Here is a 16,749-nt window from a genome sequence, read left to right on the forward strand (position 1 = left end):
AAAAAGTCGCAAAGAAAAACACGACTACACAAATTTATCTTTTTTTTCTCTCTCCCATATCCTAGTAGCACAGTACATTGGCTTTACATTGGTTAATATTGGCGAAACATTATGTTGGGAGTACATTGGCCAATATTTCCCAATGAAGTGCCAATATTGGTCATAGAATTAATTGCACATGTACTTGTAATATTGCTCGCAAATTAGTATATAATGTTGCACTTACATTGAAAGTGGATTGGCCAAAATTTGCCAATCTAAAGCGAATATTGTTTTTTAAAGAAACGGTAATGTGCTGCCAATGTTACGAGTCAATAATTGTACAATATTGCATTTACATTATAAGTGCATTAGCCAAGATTTGCCAATCAAAAGCGAATATTGTTTATTAAAAAACTGGTAATGTGCTGCCAATGTTACGAGTCAATAGTTGTACACGCACCGGCATAAATGGTGTCTCTCCGCGCTGACGCTCGGCTGCCGTACACACGCGAGCTACGCGAGGTGCGCACGTACGTGTTTCGCGGTAGCGCGGTGGAGGTCGGGGTGCCGGCAGAAAGTAGTGGAGGGCGTTTCGATACCGCATCTTCCTCGCTCGACGCTGAATCGAGAGAGAAGACACGGAATCGCGGCGCTCGAGAAACTGACAGAAATGGTATCCCTTGCGCCTATACGGCTGGTATACGGGATACCGCGGTTCGTCGCGCGCTGTTGTAATTTTTAATTGCATAAAGAAATTTACTCGGATACGAATATTCGTTTGAAAAATAATGTAAATAGAATTACGATTTTTAATAATAAATTAAAATTATGTCATCACGGCAATACAGCACTTACACGAAGAAAAAAATTTTTTTCATCTAAGCAAATTATGTCAGTTTAAGATCATAAATTCTTCCAAGAAGATTTTATATTGTTGCTTATATATAAAACAATGAATTGTTGAATTGACATTTAATTTTTTTCTGTACAGTAATAAATTAAAATTATGTCATCGCGGCAATATATTTTAACTTTAATTTGTGGGACTATTACTTTACATAGAGACATAATTTTAATTAATTAATGAACGTAAATCTCTTTACTTACTTATTAAAATAATCTGTATTAGAAAATAATTTTAATTCGATTAATTTATAGATATGTTAACATTATCGGGCAAGCCAGTTTACTTTGTAATTGAGGTAAAACAATACTCGGAGAAGTGACAGACTTCTTCATATTTTGACGTTACAAATTACTGTATAAAATTTACAAAAAATCTGATGTTCATTCGGCTCCTCTCTCAGAGTATTGTTTTACGTCAATTACAAAGTAAACTGGCTTGCCCGATAATGTTAACATATCTATAAATTAATCAAATGGTTAACTTAACAATTCATTGTTTCATATATAAGCAACAATATAAAATCTTCTTAGAAGAATTTATGATCTTAAACTGACATAATTTGCTTAGATGAAAAAAATTTTTTTCTTCGTGTAAGTGCTGTATTGCCGTGATGACATAATTTTAATTTATTATTAAAAAAAATAATTCTATTTAATTCTATTTACATTATTTTTCAAACGAATATTCGTATTGGAGTAAATTTCTTTATGCAATTAAAAATTACAACAGCGCGCGACGAACCGCAGTATCTCGTATACCGACCGCGCAAGGGACCATTTCTGTCAGTTTCTGGAGCGCCTCGATTCCGTGTTTTCTCTCTCGATCTAGCGTCGAGCGAGGAAGATGCGGTATCGAAACGCTCCCCACTACTTTCTGCCGGCACCACGACCTCACCGCGCTGCCGCGAAACACGTACGTGCGCGCCTCGCATAATGTGTCCGACAGCCGAGCGTCAGCGCGGAGAGACACCATTTCTGCCGGTGCGTGCAACACGCGAAAACAAATAATAATACAGGATACAAGATTAAAAGAAATTAAGTGCGGAAGTAATAGAGCTTCAACGACTTTAACTTAACGCATAGTTAATTCATTGTTCTTGAGTATTAAGATTGAAATTTATATAAAATTGCGAATAAAAGATGCGAGTGTTACCAGTGATTTTCCTTTGCTTGTACTATTTGTTAGTTTGCGATGGATATCGTTTGCTTGCACTGTTTCCTTTTCAAGGCAAGAGTCATTTCGTTATGTTTGAGCATCTGATGAAGGGCCTGGTCAGAAAGGGCCATCAAATTGACGTAGTCACAAGTTTTCCATTGAAGAAGCCTTATCCAAATTACACTGATATCGTGACAGTGCCAATAACTCTGAAGTTGGTGAATAATATGAGCTATGAAATGATGACTAATCTTCTCGTTGGAAACCCGACGTACATTGTTGGAACGATGGGAGGAAACGATCTTTGCAAACTTTTAGAAGATCCGAAAATAAAAGAGCTGGCGCAACCGAAAAATCCGCCTTACGACGCAGTGCTAATGGAGGTACACAATAGAAAATTATATTCCCTCTTTTTAAATTAGTAATAAAAATTTATGCAGTTACTAAAAAAAAAGAATAGTTTTTGATTCGATTTTAAAAATATGTTTTCCAATTATTGTTTTCCAATTTTTTCAATTAATTTCTACACCTTATGAAATAGAATAATATTTTGATAAAGCGATTATCAAAAATGGCTCATAAGATTAATAAGATAAATATATTTCTAAATCTAAGGTTGCAAAGTGAAAGTATTCACTGAAGTTTGCTTTGTAATCTACAATTAAAAGTTATTATCTTCTTATAATTTTTTATCAATCAAACAGAATCTGCAGGTCTATTCTGTAATTCTTAACGACAGTTTCGCTATAGTTATAACGTCGTTGCGCAGTTTTTTTACCATGTATTATATCTGCACAACGACGTTATAACGATAATAAAACTTAATGATAAGAAAGATAATATCACGATTTTTATTTAATTAATTAATTTTATATGATAATTAATTCAATTATTATATTAAATTGATTCAATTATTATATTTAAGTAATTAATTTAAGAAAAATCGTCATATTACTAATTCTTATTTGACATGTTGTGTTACGGCCGGAAAAAATCCTTCACACATTCTCGTTAAATTCGAAAAAGTATATAAAAATCACACGAATAAATATAGGTACTAAGCTCTACTTGCGACTGAAGATGTTCTTATTATCATTGGGTTATCATATTGTCGGTCAAAAAACATATTTGTGATAACGAAACTGTTGTTAAGACTAGATAGCTGATCATTGATATACATATAGACTAGATAGCTGATCATTGATATACATATATGGAAAAAAGAGCTTAGTAATAGCTACCAAACGTTTCATGAAACAACCAATTAAATATTTGACAACTGTTTAAAATGTTTATATCAATAAAATGAAAATATCTAATAATTGTAAACAATAGTATATTTTAAATATATCAAATTCAAACTGAATATATTTTTAATATTTTCGAAACGTGATCAACAGCTTCAATATTTACCCAGAACTCATTTGTTAAAGAACGTCTATCCACTTTTTAAAATAATTTTGTGAGAAAACGTGCTTGTATATTACGTATACCTAATCTATAATATTTGTTGACATCATTATAATATATAGAACGTAGTTTTATATGATTTTGATAAAATATCGATAAAACGTTTATCGATAAAAATATCGATAAAACGTTTATCGATAAAAATATCGATAAATATTGATAAAACGTTAAAAATTTTTGTTAAAAGTTATATATAACTTTGTTTTAATATTGAGTTACTAATCATCTAATAACTTACACGAGTTAACAGTCAATAAGCATCATTCGCGTTTCTGACGTAGCAGATAAGCTTTCCATTATTACTACAACGTTAAAATACGATACCTTGAAGTCAACAAATTATTATATTATAATTTGTTTTAAATGACGACAAATCAAAGCATTGATTATTTCCTTATCTTGATTAATGTATATAACTATGAAATTTTATCTTATTTATTAACAAATATGAATAAATCTTTTTTGTTTTAATGGAATGTAAATTTTTGAGTTAAAAATCAAAATGAACAAATTAGATTTGAATTTTGTATAAAAAGCTTATTAATATTAATAATTTTTTCTACAAAAAAAAAATTTATATAATATTAAAAAGCATTTTTTAATATAAATATATATTAAGAAATGCTTTTATATAATTTTATTGTAGAAAAAATACAAATACAAAATAAAGTTTTTATTTTTTATTTTATTATTTTAAAACTAAATTTATTATAATGATAATATTATTTTAATAAAATTAAGAGTAAACTCAATATAATTCATGTAATTTTTTCCATTTTTTAAAATATTCTTTATTTTATGCTTTATTCCCATTTTATTTATCTCAATTTTTTTGTTCTTTACCTTCTCTAAAACATTCGCGATATGCTTAAAAACACTTTGCGGTACACAAAGTTAAAAAATTCTGATTTATGTGAAAGAGAATAACAACCTAAACTTATAGGGCTTGTTCTTTTTGTCCATATTAAACAGCGATTATTATACCTCTATTAAGCTGGACCCCCCACCAGCGAAAATCAAGTTCGCACTAGGTCAAAAATTTAGTGCTATTTATGTGCTAATTTGTTACTCTAGTCCGGATTTTTTTGCTCAAGCCGTTTAGCAACATTTAAAAAAAAAATGGCGTGGTCCAGCTTAATAGCAAGCTGGACCCCCCATGAAAAAAAATTATATATACAGTAGCCCCTAGGCAAAAACAACTACGCTAGAATTTGTTGCTAATTTGTTGCTCTCATATAAAACCAAAATAAATATAAAATTGTTTCTTAAATATCATTATGCGTGGAGCTCGCGCGCCGCGCTCTATCATCCGTCATCTTATCTCGAAATAAATTGCTGCTTGCATAGTATTATATTAAATGATAGAAATCCAACTACTAAAATAAATGCAACTTCGGAATTAGTTACTAATTATAACTTGTAAAAAAATATATTTGTTTATGCGTGGCGCGTGCTTTCCACGCACAAAGTAATTATTTTCAACAAGTTACAGCTGGCAATAAAATCTTAATTTTATACCAAAATGATTGTTAGACATCCTACTAATAAAAAAATAGGTTTTGGATTTAGTTACTAATTATAACTTGTAAAAAATATATTTGTTTGTGCGAGGCGCGTGCTTTCCACGCACAAAGTAATTATTTTCAACAAGTTACAGCTAACGATATATTCTCAATTCTATACTAAAGTAATTGTTAGACATCCTATTACTAAAATAATACGTTTTGGATTTTGTTGCTAATTATAAGCTGTAAAGAAAATTTTCTTTTATGGGCCAAGAATGCTCGCCACGCTGTATCGATCTTTAAAAATTTGAGATTCTTATTAATATTGTATTAAAATGTTCCTTAGGTATCGTACTATTATATGTGTAATTTTTTGAATTGTTGCTAACTATAAATATTAAGCATTTTGATATTGAGATAATACTTGATATAGATATCAAAATGCTCTTTAATACGAGTTTAATATTCTCTTTCAACCCTCTCTCACAGTAATATACGTTTTGTACGCATGCGCGAAAAAAGAGAGAGAACGTACGGTACAGAGTATACCACCACTCCTCAAAAACTCGAAAATGTCTAGAGCTGTTCATAGGTGAGACCAACCGTCAGCGCTACTATGTCTAAAAAACTTGGACTAAACAAACATAGCCCAAGTAGGACAAAGACAAACAATCATATACCCTTTTTTTGTAGAAAGCACGGGGCCGTGGCAGTTCTTCGAAATAACATTATGCTACGATAAGAAAATGAAAACTAAAGTAAATACAATTATAAAAAGACTTCTATATACATTACAATAGACATAGTCAAACTACCGTGTTAAATCAATAAAAAAGCAATAAATAAAGCCTGAAAAAAAATCACTACTTGAGTCTTCGTCCCTCGTTGTTGTAAACAGCGATTCATAAAATAATGCAAAACCATTCACGAAATGACATTACAACACACATCGCGCATTCACAGAAAAAAGTACATGATATAAAAAAAACAAAGTAAATAAAAAAATTATTAATATTGAAAATATTTTCAATGAGTTAGAGTTAACACAAACTTTGAAAACGCATTTAATATAATATTAGAATGGTTGACAATTATTTTAGCATAAAATTTAGAATTTGTAGCTAAGTAAAACATGTTAAAAATAATTTTGCTGCGCGTGGAAAGCGCGCAACGCGCATAAAAGAATAACTTCTTTACAAGTTAGGATTAGCAATTAAATCCAAAACCTATTTCTTTTAGTAGTAGAATGTCTAACAATCATTTAGTATATGATTTTGATTTTTTTGCTCGCTTCAATTCGTTGAAAATAATTACTTTGTGCGTGGAAAACACGCGCCTCGCATAAACAAATATATTTTTTACAAGTTATAATTAGTAACTAAATCCAAAATCTATTTTTTTTAGTAGTAGGATGTCTAACGACCATTTTGGTATAAGATTAAGATTTTATTGCTAGCTCTAACTTGTTGAAAATAATTACTTTGTGCGTGGAAAGCACGCGTCTCGCATAAACAAATATATTTTTTACAAGTTATAATTAGTAACTAAATCCAAAACCTATTTCTTTTAGTGGTAGGATGTCTAACGATCATTTAGTATATAATTTTGATTTTTTTGCTCGCTTCAATTCGTTGAAAATAATTACTTTGTGCGTGGAAATCACGCGCCCCGCATAAACGAATATATTTTTTATAAGTTATAGTTAGTAACTAAATCCAAAATCTATTTTTTTTAGTAGTAGGATGTCTAACAATCATTTTGGTATAAGATTAAGATTTTATTGCTAGCTGTAACTTGTTGAAAATAATTACTTTGTGCGTGGAAAGCACGCGCCTCGCATAAACAAATATATTTTTTACAAGTTATAATTAGCAACTAATTCCGAAGTTGCATTTATTTTAGTAGTTGGATTTCTATCATTTAATATAATACTATGCAAGCAGCAATTTATTTCGAGATAAGGTGACTGATGATAGAGCGCGGCGCGCGAGCTCCACGCATAATGATATTTATGAAACAATTTTATATTTATTTTGGTCTTATATGAGAGCAACAAATTAGCAACAAATTCTAGCGTAGTTGTTTTTGCCTAGGGGCTACTGTATATATTTTTTTTTTATGGGGGGGTCCAGCTTGCCATTAAGCTGGACCCCCCCCCCTTTTGTTTTTTGAATGTTGCTAAACGGCTTGAGCAAAAAAATCCGGAATAGAGTAACAAATTAGCACATAAATAGCACTAAATTTTTTACCTAGTGCGAACTTGATTTTCGCTGGTGGGGGTTCCAGCTTAATAGAGGTGATTATTATACCAACCGTGAAAATGTGCCGAGCACTGATTCTTTGATTATGAAGGTTACTTAACAATTAAAAAAAATTAAACTATAAAATATTGGAATTTTAAAAATTTGGTACTATTTTTCCCGCATATACTTATATATGATCTCAATAATCAAATTCTAAAAATTTTTAAAAGTTAATTGTTTTTATTGCGATTTACGGTCCTATATCTAGATATGCAATGGCATATAAGATATTATATGATATGAGATATAATATAAATATTTCTTTTAGTATTATGACTTTACAAAATTTCACACACTACGAAGACAGACTTTCTTCTTTCTATTCATGTGTAACAAGAAATAAAATATTGGCCTTGGATGATCGCTGCAATTTTTATTTATAACTATTTTTACATGCGCACAAGATAAAGTGCAACTTTAATCGCAATATGCCAGTCAGAGAGAAAGAGATATGATTATGTACTTCTTTTTCTGGACTGCACACTAAAGTCTGTTTTAAAAACTGTATCATTATACAAATAATATATTATCATATATATAATGATAAATAATCAGCTTTTATTCGGTCAGCTGTGTATTTTCGATACTCTCCATTTTCCAAACAATATGTCATGCAATATTATATGTTTTAAATTATTATTTTTTTATTTCTTTTAATAAAAGCCCTTCTTACCGAAATAATATTTGTTAAAAAATATCTATCATCTTAATCAATGAAATTTTTTAATAGTCGATATTTGATCTGCCTTCTTAGGTTTTTGGCGCGCAATGTTTCGGAATCATTGCCTATTTATTGAAAGTTCCCTTGATCGGAGTCAGCAGCACGTCTCTGTACCCATGGTTACATGAAATGGTTGGTCAACCTGAGAACCTGGCCTTTGTGCCGAACAACATGTTAACTTTCACCGTCCCTATGAATTTCTGGCAACGTCTGTATAACGTCTTACGCACGCTTTACGACAAATGGTTTTTCTGTTACACGACGACACGGGAGCAAACCAGGTTGATAAGGGAGAATTTCGGACCGGACATGCCGGGCGTACGAGAATTGGAGCGGAAGGTGTCGCTGATCCTCATCAACTCTCACATCACGCTAAATGGGATACACCCAAGGACACCTGCCGTAGTGGACGTGGGAGGGATTCACGTCTATACTGAAAGTGAAACGTTGCAACCTGTAAGTCAGCTCTTACGACCCGCTTTTTGTGACCGTTTTCATTTTTTCAATATAGGGTACGCCAATAGATCACAAGCTTGCACGCATAATACTCCATAAAATTTTTAACTTATAGTAAAAAAAAGAAACTATAATAGTATTACTGCTATCAAGTTTTACTTTCAAGTATTCATCGTTACAGGGTATTAAAACTATAGATAATTTGATGCGTAAAACAGCAGTAAAACGTATTTTTTTGAAACTTGTTATCTTCAAAGATTGTTCCGAAAATTAGTGCTTCCTTGAGTGTTTAAAGAGAACTAATAGGAAAAAACAGTGAATCTCTGTAAAACAGAGATTTTAATAATTTTACTACTTTTCCTTGTTTTCCATCTGCATAGAATTAGAAGATGCTTTACAGATTATCTTTCTATGTAATAATAAATCGTTTACTCATTCTTGAATTATTATTGATTGATATAACAATTGTATTAGAATTCATAATCTTAAATTGTATCGTAATATTCTAGTAATATTATTTTGTAATATTATCATGAAATACTTCGCAATAACGTTTTAAAATTGAAAATACAGAATAGTATATGAGGAACATTATAGCGTATTAATAGTGTGTCATACCACGTGTCATAACGCGGCACTTATTTATAAATATTTATAAATATTTAATTGTAGTTTTCCTATCTTTTCGTATACATATATTTATACAAAAGATAGCGTATTAATGGTGTGTCATACCACGTGTCATAACGCGGCACTTAATTATAAATATTTATAAATATTTAATTGTAGTTTTCCTATCTTTTCGTATACATATATTTATGCAAAAGATAGCGTAAGTATCTACGTCGTAACATTACGCACAGACCCACTTTATTCGAGGACACCCTAGGAATGTTGTCAGGATATTCAAACGTCCTTAAGGGAGGAGACAAAGGACGTTTCCTCGAAAGTCTTCATTGTAGGCGTTGTTAATGCTATTAGCAAACAGTACATTTACTGACAACATTAATAAATGTTCAAAGTTGATTTCCTCAGCGCTCTGACACTGTATCTCTTGCAGGAACTAAAGAAATGGATGGACGACAGCAAAGATGGTTTTATATATTTCACCTTTGGCTCGATGGTGATGATTGAAACGTTTCCACGCGAGTTTCTAAAGATCTTTTACGCTTCGTTAGGCAAAATAGCACCTGTGCGGGTTTTAATGAAAATACCAGCTCCGGAAAAACTGCCACCCGGTTTGCCTGAAAATATTCATGTGTCTCCTTGGATGCCGCAGCTTAAGATATTAAGTAAGTTTCATTTTATTTAGTTATATTTTTTCTACGCATCGCAATATTTTATTTATGACGGTTTTATCAACAAAATCTGAAATATTGAAGCCATTATTTCAAGCCATAAGTATATGAATATTACACCTTGTGAATTGCTCGAGTTTCTCCAATATTTTAACTATCTAGGAAATTATAAATTATGAATTTATTCAAAATTTTAATTTAAATATTCAATTTAAATAAAAAAAATTATTAATATTATACTGTTTATAAATAGTTATTTAATTATATTGTACTGATTTTCCTTAAAGGATGCATTTAAAAAACACACAGAGCAAATCATTATAATGTTTGTAAATTGTGTGTGTTATTACTTATTATTATTAATATTTATAATTTAACATTAATAAGTTATTATTAACATTTAAATTAAAATTTTTATATTATTTTTATATTTATATTATTAATAATAATATTTTTTTATTATTTGTAATAGAGTAATATGAAATATTAATAATTATATATTAATTTTAAAAAATTTGCAATTATATATTATTTTTAAATATTCCAAGTATTTGCGAATTATTGCAAATTGTATTTTCTAAATAAAAATTATAGAAATAAATAATTATAAAACTATCTAATTTAAATGAATCTTGTAGAACATCCTAATATAAGAGCCTTTATCACCCATGGCGGCCTAATGGGCACGCAAGAAGCGGTATCGTGCGGTGTTCCTATGATCGGTATACCACTTTTTGGCGATCAATTTACGAATATCAACGCATATGTTGCCAGAAACGTTGCCATACAACTGGATGTTAAAACACTTACCGAAAAAAGCATGGATGCAGCCTTAAACGCGATATTACAAGACCCTCTGTACAGGTAAATAAGACGCTACGTCTTACTTTGTGATAATTCTATTATTGTCGCAAATTATTATTTGGATAAAAAATTTTTATATATATTTGAGATAACGTACTCGTAACTTGTTCGTATTTTTCTATTTTTGCTCAATAATAATTGTGTTTCATTATTATCTTAAATTTACATGCATAGAATTTTTTATGATCTATTTTAACGGTTATTGAGTACATTTTTATAACTCATTTTTACTTTAGGGAGAGTGCGCGGAATCTTTCCCAACGATTCTTCGATCGGCCACTGGATGCTATCGACACAGCTAATTATTGGATCGAATACGTCATCCGGTACGGCGAAAATTCTTTGCGATCGCCCGCTATAGATATGACCTGGTGGCAATTGTCTCTCATCGATGTGATCGGGTTTCTTCTACTTTGCGCAACAATCGTTATCGCTATAATAGTGTTCATTGTGCAATTCATATTGAAATTGAGGCACAAAGATACTAATACATTACATTCAAAAAAGTTTAAAACAAATTAATCATTAATTAACGATAAACAATACTGTACATTTTGCTTTATATTTATATCTTTGCACACAAATTTATCAAAGAAAATATAACTTTCTTAGTAAAAGTATTGAGGGACATAAATAAATAGATTCGTGTTTTTTTAAATGCATATATTGCACTTTGATATTTTTCAACAAATATTTATTAAACGTAATATAATTTTTCGACAGATTTCTTGGTAGCTTAATTTTATTCGTAGAAAAGCACATATCGTTTATACGCCATATTCACTATGTACAGACACATTTATATTATTTTCACAAAATAAAGGTCAAGACGAGCATAATATGGATGATCAAAATACATACATTACTGAACAATTACACTTTATCTAGTAGAAAAATTAAACACATTAAATACATAAACTTATTTTGGACGTGTCGATTTAATATATACATTTTCACGTATTTTCTTTACGCCGGAGAGCGACGGCGAAATACGCGATCAAACAAGGTAGCTGAGATTATACACAAAACACGCGCGAAAGTACCGAGTGTTACGTTCACGCTAAATCGCGAAATTGGGCGCCAGACGCGATTATACCGGTCGCGTCGCCGGGTTTGCTCTTCAACGCTAAACGTTAATTCATACCACGCGATAGCTTGTCATACAAAAACGCGAAATCGTCGCTCGCACGCGGCCAGCTAGCTCCTCTAACCGGTAGAGGGGCGGGGTAGCGGAGACAGAGACGAAACGGCTCTCTTACAGGAGGAGACGGGTAGGCGAGAAATTAAGCGAAGTCAGGCCGATGTAACAAGCAGAATATAATATATTGTGATGAAAAACAGGAATGATATACAGCTAAAAATTAAGCAAACGCAAAAAAAGAAGACAAAAAAAACAGCTAGCCGAAATAGATAGGCGGTTGACGGAAACATAGGCGGAATGCTAGAATTAATTTAACGTTTGCAACAATTGCGCTCAACGCAAAGACTGCGGTGGTTGGTCGCGCACGGAACACGACAGCCAATCACGCGCGTTCTGACCGGCGCGGCGATAACACGATAGCCAAACTTTTGCTAATATGCGCCAATTACGGCGTAACACCTCCTTTGACCCCCTAAAATAATACCTAAGTTTGGGAATTTATTGTCGGCAAATGAATAATTTTATATAAAAAAAGTTGAGAGGACTTTATTGTACATATATTGACGAGTAAAAAAATTTTTTTAATTTTCTTTTATGCACAAAATGGCGGCGTACTAGCCCATTTAAAAAATCGCGTTTCTTAAAAATTAATTTTTGCGTGCAAGTTTTTTGCGACATGGTTTATGTTAAAACCAAACAAAAAAAATCTTCATTATCTACATATTCAAAACTAAGGAAGTACGTAGGGATTTTTAAAAATAATAATTTTTATCAAAATGGCAGCTATTTATAGAAAAAAGAGGATTTTTCATCCAAAAATTTGTTTAAAAAATGCTGATTACAAAGAAGTTTTCAACATTTTGCAAAAAGCCTACGTACTTCCCTGTAGAATAGTTACAAGAAGATTTTGTTAAAATTTCAAGTCAATCGGATAAAAATTGTAAGAGTAACCTTGCACGCAAATTTGAAAAACTGTGTTTCGAGAAAAACGCGTTTAAAGTTTTAGTAACTGATTTTTTGTGTATAAAGTTGAAAATTTTAAATTTATCTCTAATCTGCGATGCCTGCCCCATAAAGCTGTCCTTCCACAAGTTCAGCAGCCTCATTATATTCCTTTCTTGTTGCTAATAATGATATTCTGGTCTCTTTTGCTTCTTGGATAAAACTACGCTCGGCAAGTACGACGCACCGCGCATCCAATTTTTGGCAATAATAATGACAAATAGTGCCTACCATGAGGTTTTAAATTTGCAAAATTTTCATTAGACTGTTATAGCTTTCATTATAATAACAAACAGCCAAGTTTGTTGCATAAACACAGAAAAATTAATGGCGTCGCATAAACACAGAAACCGACGCTTTCAAAACTATTTACTCATATAGTACAAGTAATAACATCTATATTGTGTTAGTCAAAGGTCTATCTTCGGTACATAAATAAGGTCCAAATAACTACAAAGCATAGAGAAGGCGGGGCCGCTCCAAATCGCTTGCAGCTGCTCGGTAGGCGCATAGGAACGATTCATTTAATCAGCTCAAACATGATAATACAGTTTGAATTTTGTTCTGAAACTACTTACAGCATATTTTTATAAGTATAAACTAATGATTTAAGCAAAAAAAAATCGATTTTTTCAAATCTCAAAGGTGGTGTTACCCCTTAATTCAAAACAATGCACAACAAAAGAAATGCGTTGACGACAACGCCGTCGTCGCGACCGTGCTACAAAATTATCCCGAAACGCACTATACGACAACGCACCGACATCTCGGGCGGCCGTGCGATCACGGCCGTGACACGACTCGCGCACATGCGCGAGGGCTTTGCGGCTTCCCGGGAAGCCGGTCGTCCGCGAGCTTCTACGGCGGGACAGCTAAAGACACGCGGCAGCCGACAGCTAGGTGCCTCGACAAGGTCTCGTGCTTGAGATGGAGAGCCAGCCAAACACGAAAAAAGGTGCATTCAATCGCCACGCGACGGACGCACTCGCATACTAACCTAATGGCTCCACCTTAGAGCGCGAGCCAGTCGACACCGGCAACTCGTGGCTTCACACAACGTTTAGAGGGTCACCTCGACCACGGCACCGCCTTTCCTCCGTTCCTTGATCTGCGGGGACTCGTCCGGGCCTGGCACACCTCCCGATAGCCGCCTCCGATATTTGAGACCGATAACAAACACGCTCGCTCACGTCTCACACATACACAGGTCGCCGGGTCGCACGCAAAAACCGCGAGGATCGCGCTCGATGCGCGATCGATGGGCGCTACCCCTCCCACAGGGTGCGTGATATCCTTGCGCCTAGCGGCGCGGCCTATCAGCGGCTGCCCTTATCTAGCCGTGACGTCACGGCAGCGCAGTGTCGGGTCTCCGCAGGTGTCGTGCAGTCCCCGTCGGCATCTGATATCCTCGCGGCTCTCGCCGTCCTCGCAAACGACAGCAGCAAAATTTTCCAGCGACGATTCTTCGCCGCTATTCACCCGGATGGACAGCCGGCATTCGACGGCTCTTGTCCTAGCCGTTTGTCTGCTCCAGCCTGTCCACTTGCGAGCCTCTTTTGTGTGGCGCTTATTTGTCGCCAGGTCCCGTCTCGTCTTCCTCTCCGTGCGGTTCTCTGTGCGCCCTGGACAATTGCCTTTTCCTTTTCTTGCGGCTATCCACCTCTCTCGCCGCTGCCGCTCCTTTGACGACGTTTGTCGAGGCGCCCGATTTTACATGAAAGTAAGCCGCGAATCAATACAACAAAATAATAAGCGCGATTCAGTCCCGCCGGAGATTTCGCTCTTTCTCTTTGTACCCGGCCCGGTCATATGCGCACTCCGGCGCTTCGCGTAGGCAGAGGGACAAAGTGGCGAGGCAGGAAAAACTGCCACGTCACAAAATATAAATATCCATATATAAAATTCAAGAAGTTTAAGTGAGCAACACAGAAACTACAACCTCGTAGTTTCTCCTGCATTATAATATGAATAATTAATTGTAACTTAATGCAAAAATGTAATGATAGAATATTGACTTTCAATATACTCAAACAGATAAGTAGATGTACACGATGAAAAATACATTGTTGGTCCAAAGTTTAGTAAAAAATCGATATGATTTATTTACTTTTAATATGTTTAAAATAGTTTAAAATAACTATATCCGTTATGCACCGGGTTCCCTATCTATAGCATTACCATATAATATGTATAATATATATTTATAAAGGGCAGTCAAATATGAAAACGAGACAGATGGAAAAATGCTCGTAGTATAGACTATCTCGTATTCATTTAACTGCCCCTTATATTAAATGTACATGCAATCATTTTATGTTTCTACTACACTGTAAAAATTAATCAGTACAAAATTACCTTTTCAAAAAAGGTAAAAAAAAGATGCCAACTTATGTGTGTGCGCGCGCATCTTATCTTTAATTTTTTTTAAAAACTCAAGTGATACTATTTTTGTATTTTAACAGAAAAATTTTTCCATGCTAACCCATGTGGTAATTTTACCTTTAACTTTAATTCTACAAAACAGTAGTAGTACTATATTGTACTTTGTATTCTCATTGAAAAATTTTCCTATTTCAACACAAGTGGTATGTATTCTAAAAAATGAGTGAAATCTTTAAATTGCGCTAATTATAAAAAGAAGATATTGCTCTTTGAAATAACTGCTGTATTTATGTAAAAATAAATATTTTGTAGAATTAAAGTTAAAGGTAAAATTATCACATGGGTTAGCATGGAAAAATTTTTCTGTTAAAATACAAAAATAGTACCACTTGAGTTTAAAAAAAAAAATTGAAGGTAAGGTGCGCGCGCACACACATAAATTGGCACCTTTTTTTAAAAAAATATATATACATGCTTACATTATTATTTAACACGAAAACCATTAATAATTCTTATTATTAAAAATTAAAAATTATCATTAAGTAACACATCTTTAGGATCATCAAATTTTAAAAAATTGATCGCACAATTTGATCTACAATCCTCTATTCCTATCTTTGAATAACAACAGTAAATATCTAATTTTTATAACTTTTAATTTTAATCTTCTGTCTGTTTTATACGAGAAATCAAAAGAATAATAATAATAATAATAAAAAATAGAAATTGTAAAGTATTATGATAAAATTAAACATTTCCAACAAGCACCAAATATAATGCTAAGATGTATGTATATAACATATATAACATAGATCAAGATAATTACGTTAAATTAAATTATAAACACATACGCTATGTGTTTGCTAGGTTTTAAAATTAAATTTTCGTTAATCGTAATTAGAATTAAATACTAGACGCTTTCTCGAGATCTCGGAGATCACCTCGTCGTCAACACTTGGATCGCCGTCGCCATCGCCGCCATTGCCGCCATCGCCGCCATCGCCGCCGTCGCCGCCGTCGCCGCCGTCGTTGTCGTCGCCGCCGTCGTTGTCGTCGTCATCGTTACCGCACGTCGTTTCCAGTCGTCGACCGTCATTATTACCACTTCCACTACTGACATCTCGTGCTGTTTTCAAAAGCGTCCTCGAAATGTGCTGTCCTTGTCGAGGGATCACGAGGACGTACCATCACCCGGCACTAACAACCGTACCTGATGCACCGCGTTTTTTGCAACGCGACGTGTCTGTTTCGCGAATCCAAAAATAACAGGTTAAGAAAACTGTCACCTTAACTTATCTACTACATGTATGTACACATATAGTGGTAGACGGCCATGATGCTTATGGGTACGGCCATGTTACATCACGTGGTAGAACGGCTATATAAACGAGCGCCACTCGTTACTCATGTCGAAAAGATATACTGGACATGATTCGCTTGGCAACGATAATAATAATGACGTATCTTACATGTAAAACGTGGAGATTTGGACTTTGCGTCGCGATATCTCCGTTCGTAGGACACGGAGAGAAAAAATAAAAACACTTTTATTTATTAATTCAA

At 33.4% G+C, this 16,749-nt stretch overlaps 1 protein-coding gene across 1 annotated transcript; it reads left to right on the plus strand.

Moving 5' to 3' along the window:
- Positions 1–1,816: 1,816 nt before the first annotated feature.
- Positions 1,817–11,539, plus strand: LOC105198755 (UDP-glucosyltransferase 2). The gene is made up of 5 exons (XM_011165589.3): positions 1,817–2,427; positions 8,077–8,499; positions 9,560–9,791; positions 10,436–10,661; positions 10,898–11,539. The coding sequence occupies exons 1-5, from the start codon at positions 2,029–2,031 to the stop codon at positions 11,181–11,183; spliced, it is 1,566 nt and encodes a 521-aa protein (XP_011163891.1). The 5' UTR covers positions 1,817–2,028; the 3' UTR covers positions 11,184–11,539.
- Positions 11,540–16,749: the final 5,210 nt, after the last annotated feature.

Source organism: Solenopsis invicta, chromosome 1 (genome assembly GCF_016802725.1).
Source record: "Solenopsis invicta isolate M01_SB chromosome 1, UNIL_Sinv_3.0, whole genome shotgun sequence".
Classification (NCBI taxonomy): Eukaryota; Metazoa; Arthropoda; class Insecta; order Hymenoptera; family Formicidae; genus Solenopsis; species Solenopsis invicta.

What these genes read in the sequence shown, in the direction of transcription:
- LOC105198755 (XM_011165589.3), top strand. Translation starts at nt 2,029, where the DNA reads ATGCGAGTGTTACCAGTGATTTTCCTTTGCTTGTACTATTTGTTAGTT. An exon ending in AAAGTGAAACGTTGCAACCT is followed by an intron (nt 8,500 to 9,559) that starts GTAAGTCAGCTC and finishes TATCTCTTGCAG; the next exon opens with GAACTAAAGAAATGGATGGA. An exon ending in GCCGCAGCTTAAGATATTAA is followed by an intron (nt 9,792 to 10,435) that starts GTAAGTTTCATT and finishes TGAATCTTGTAG; the next exon opens with AACATCCTAATATAAGAGCC.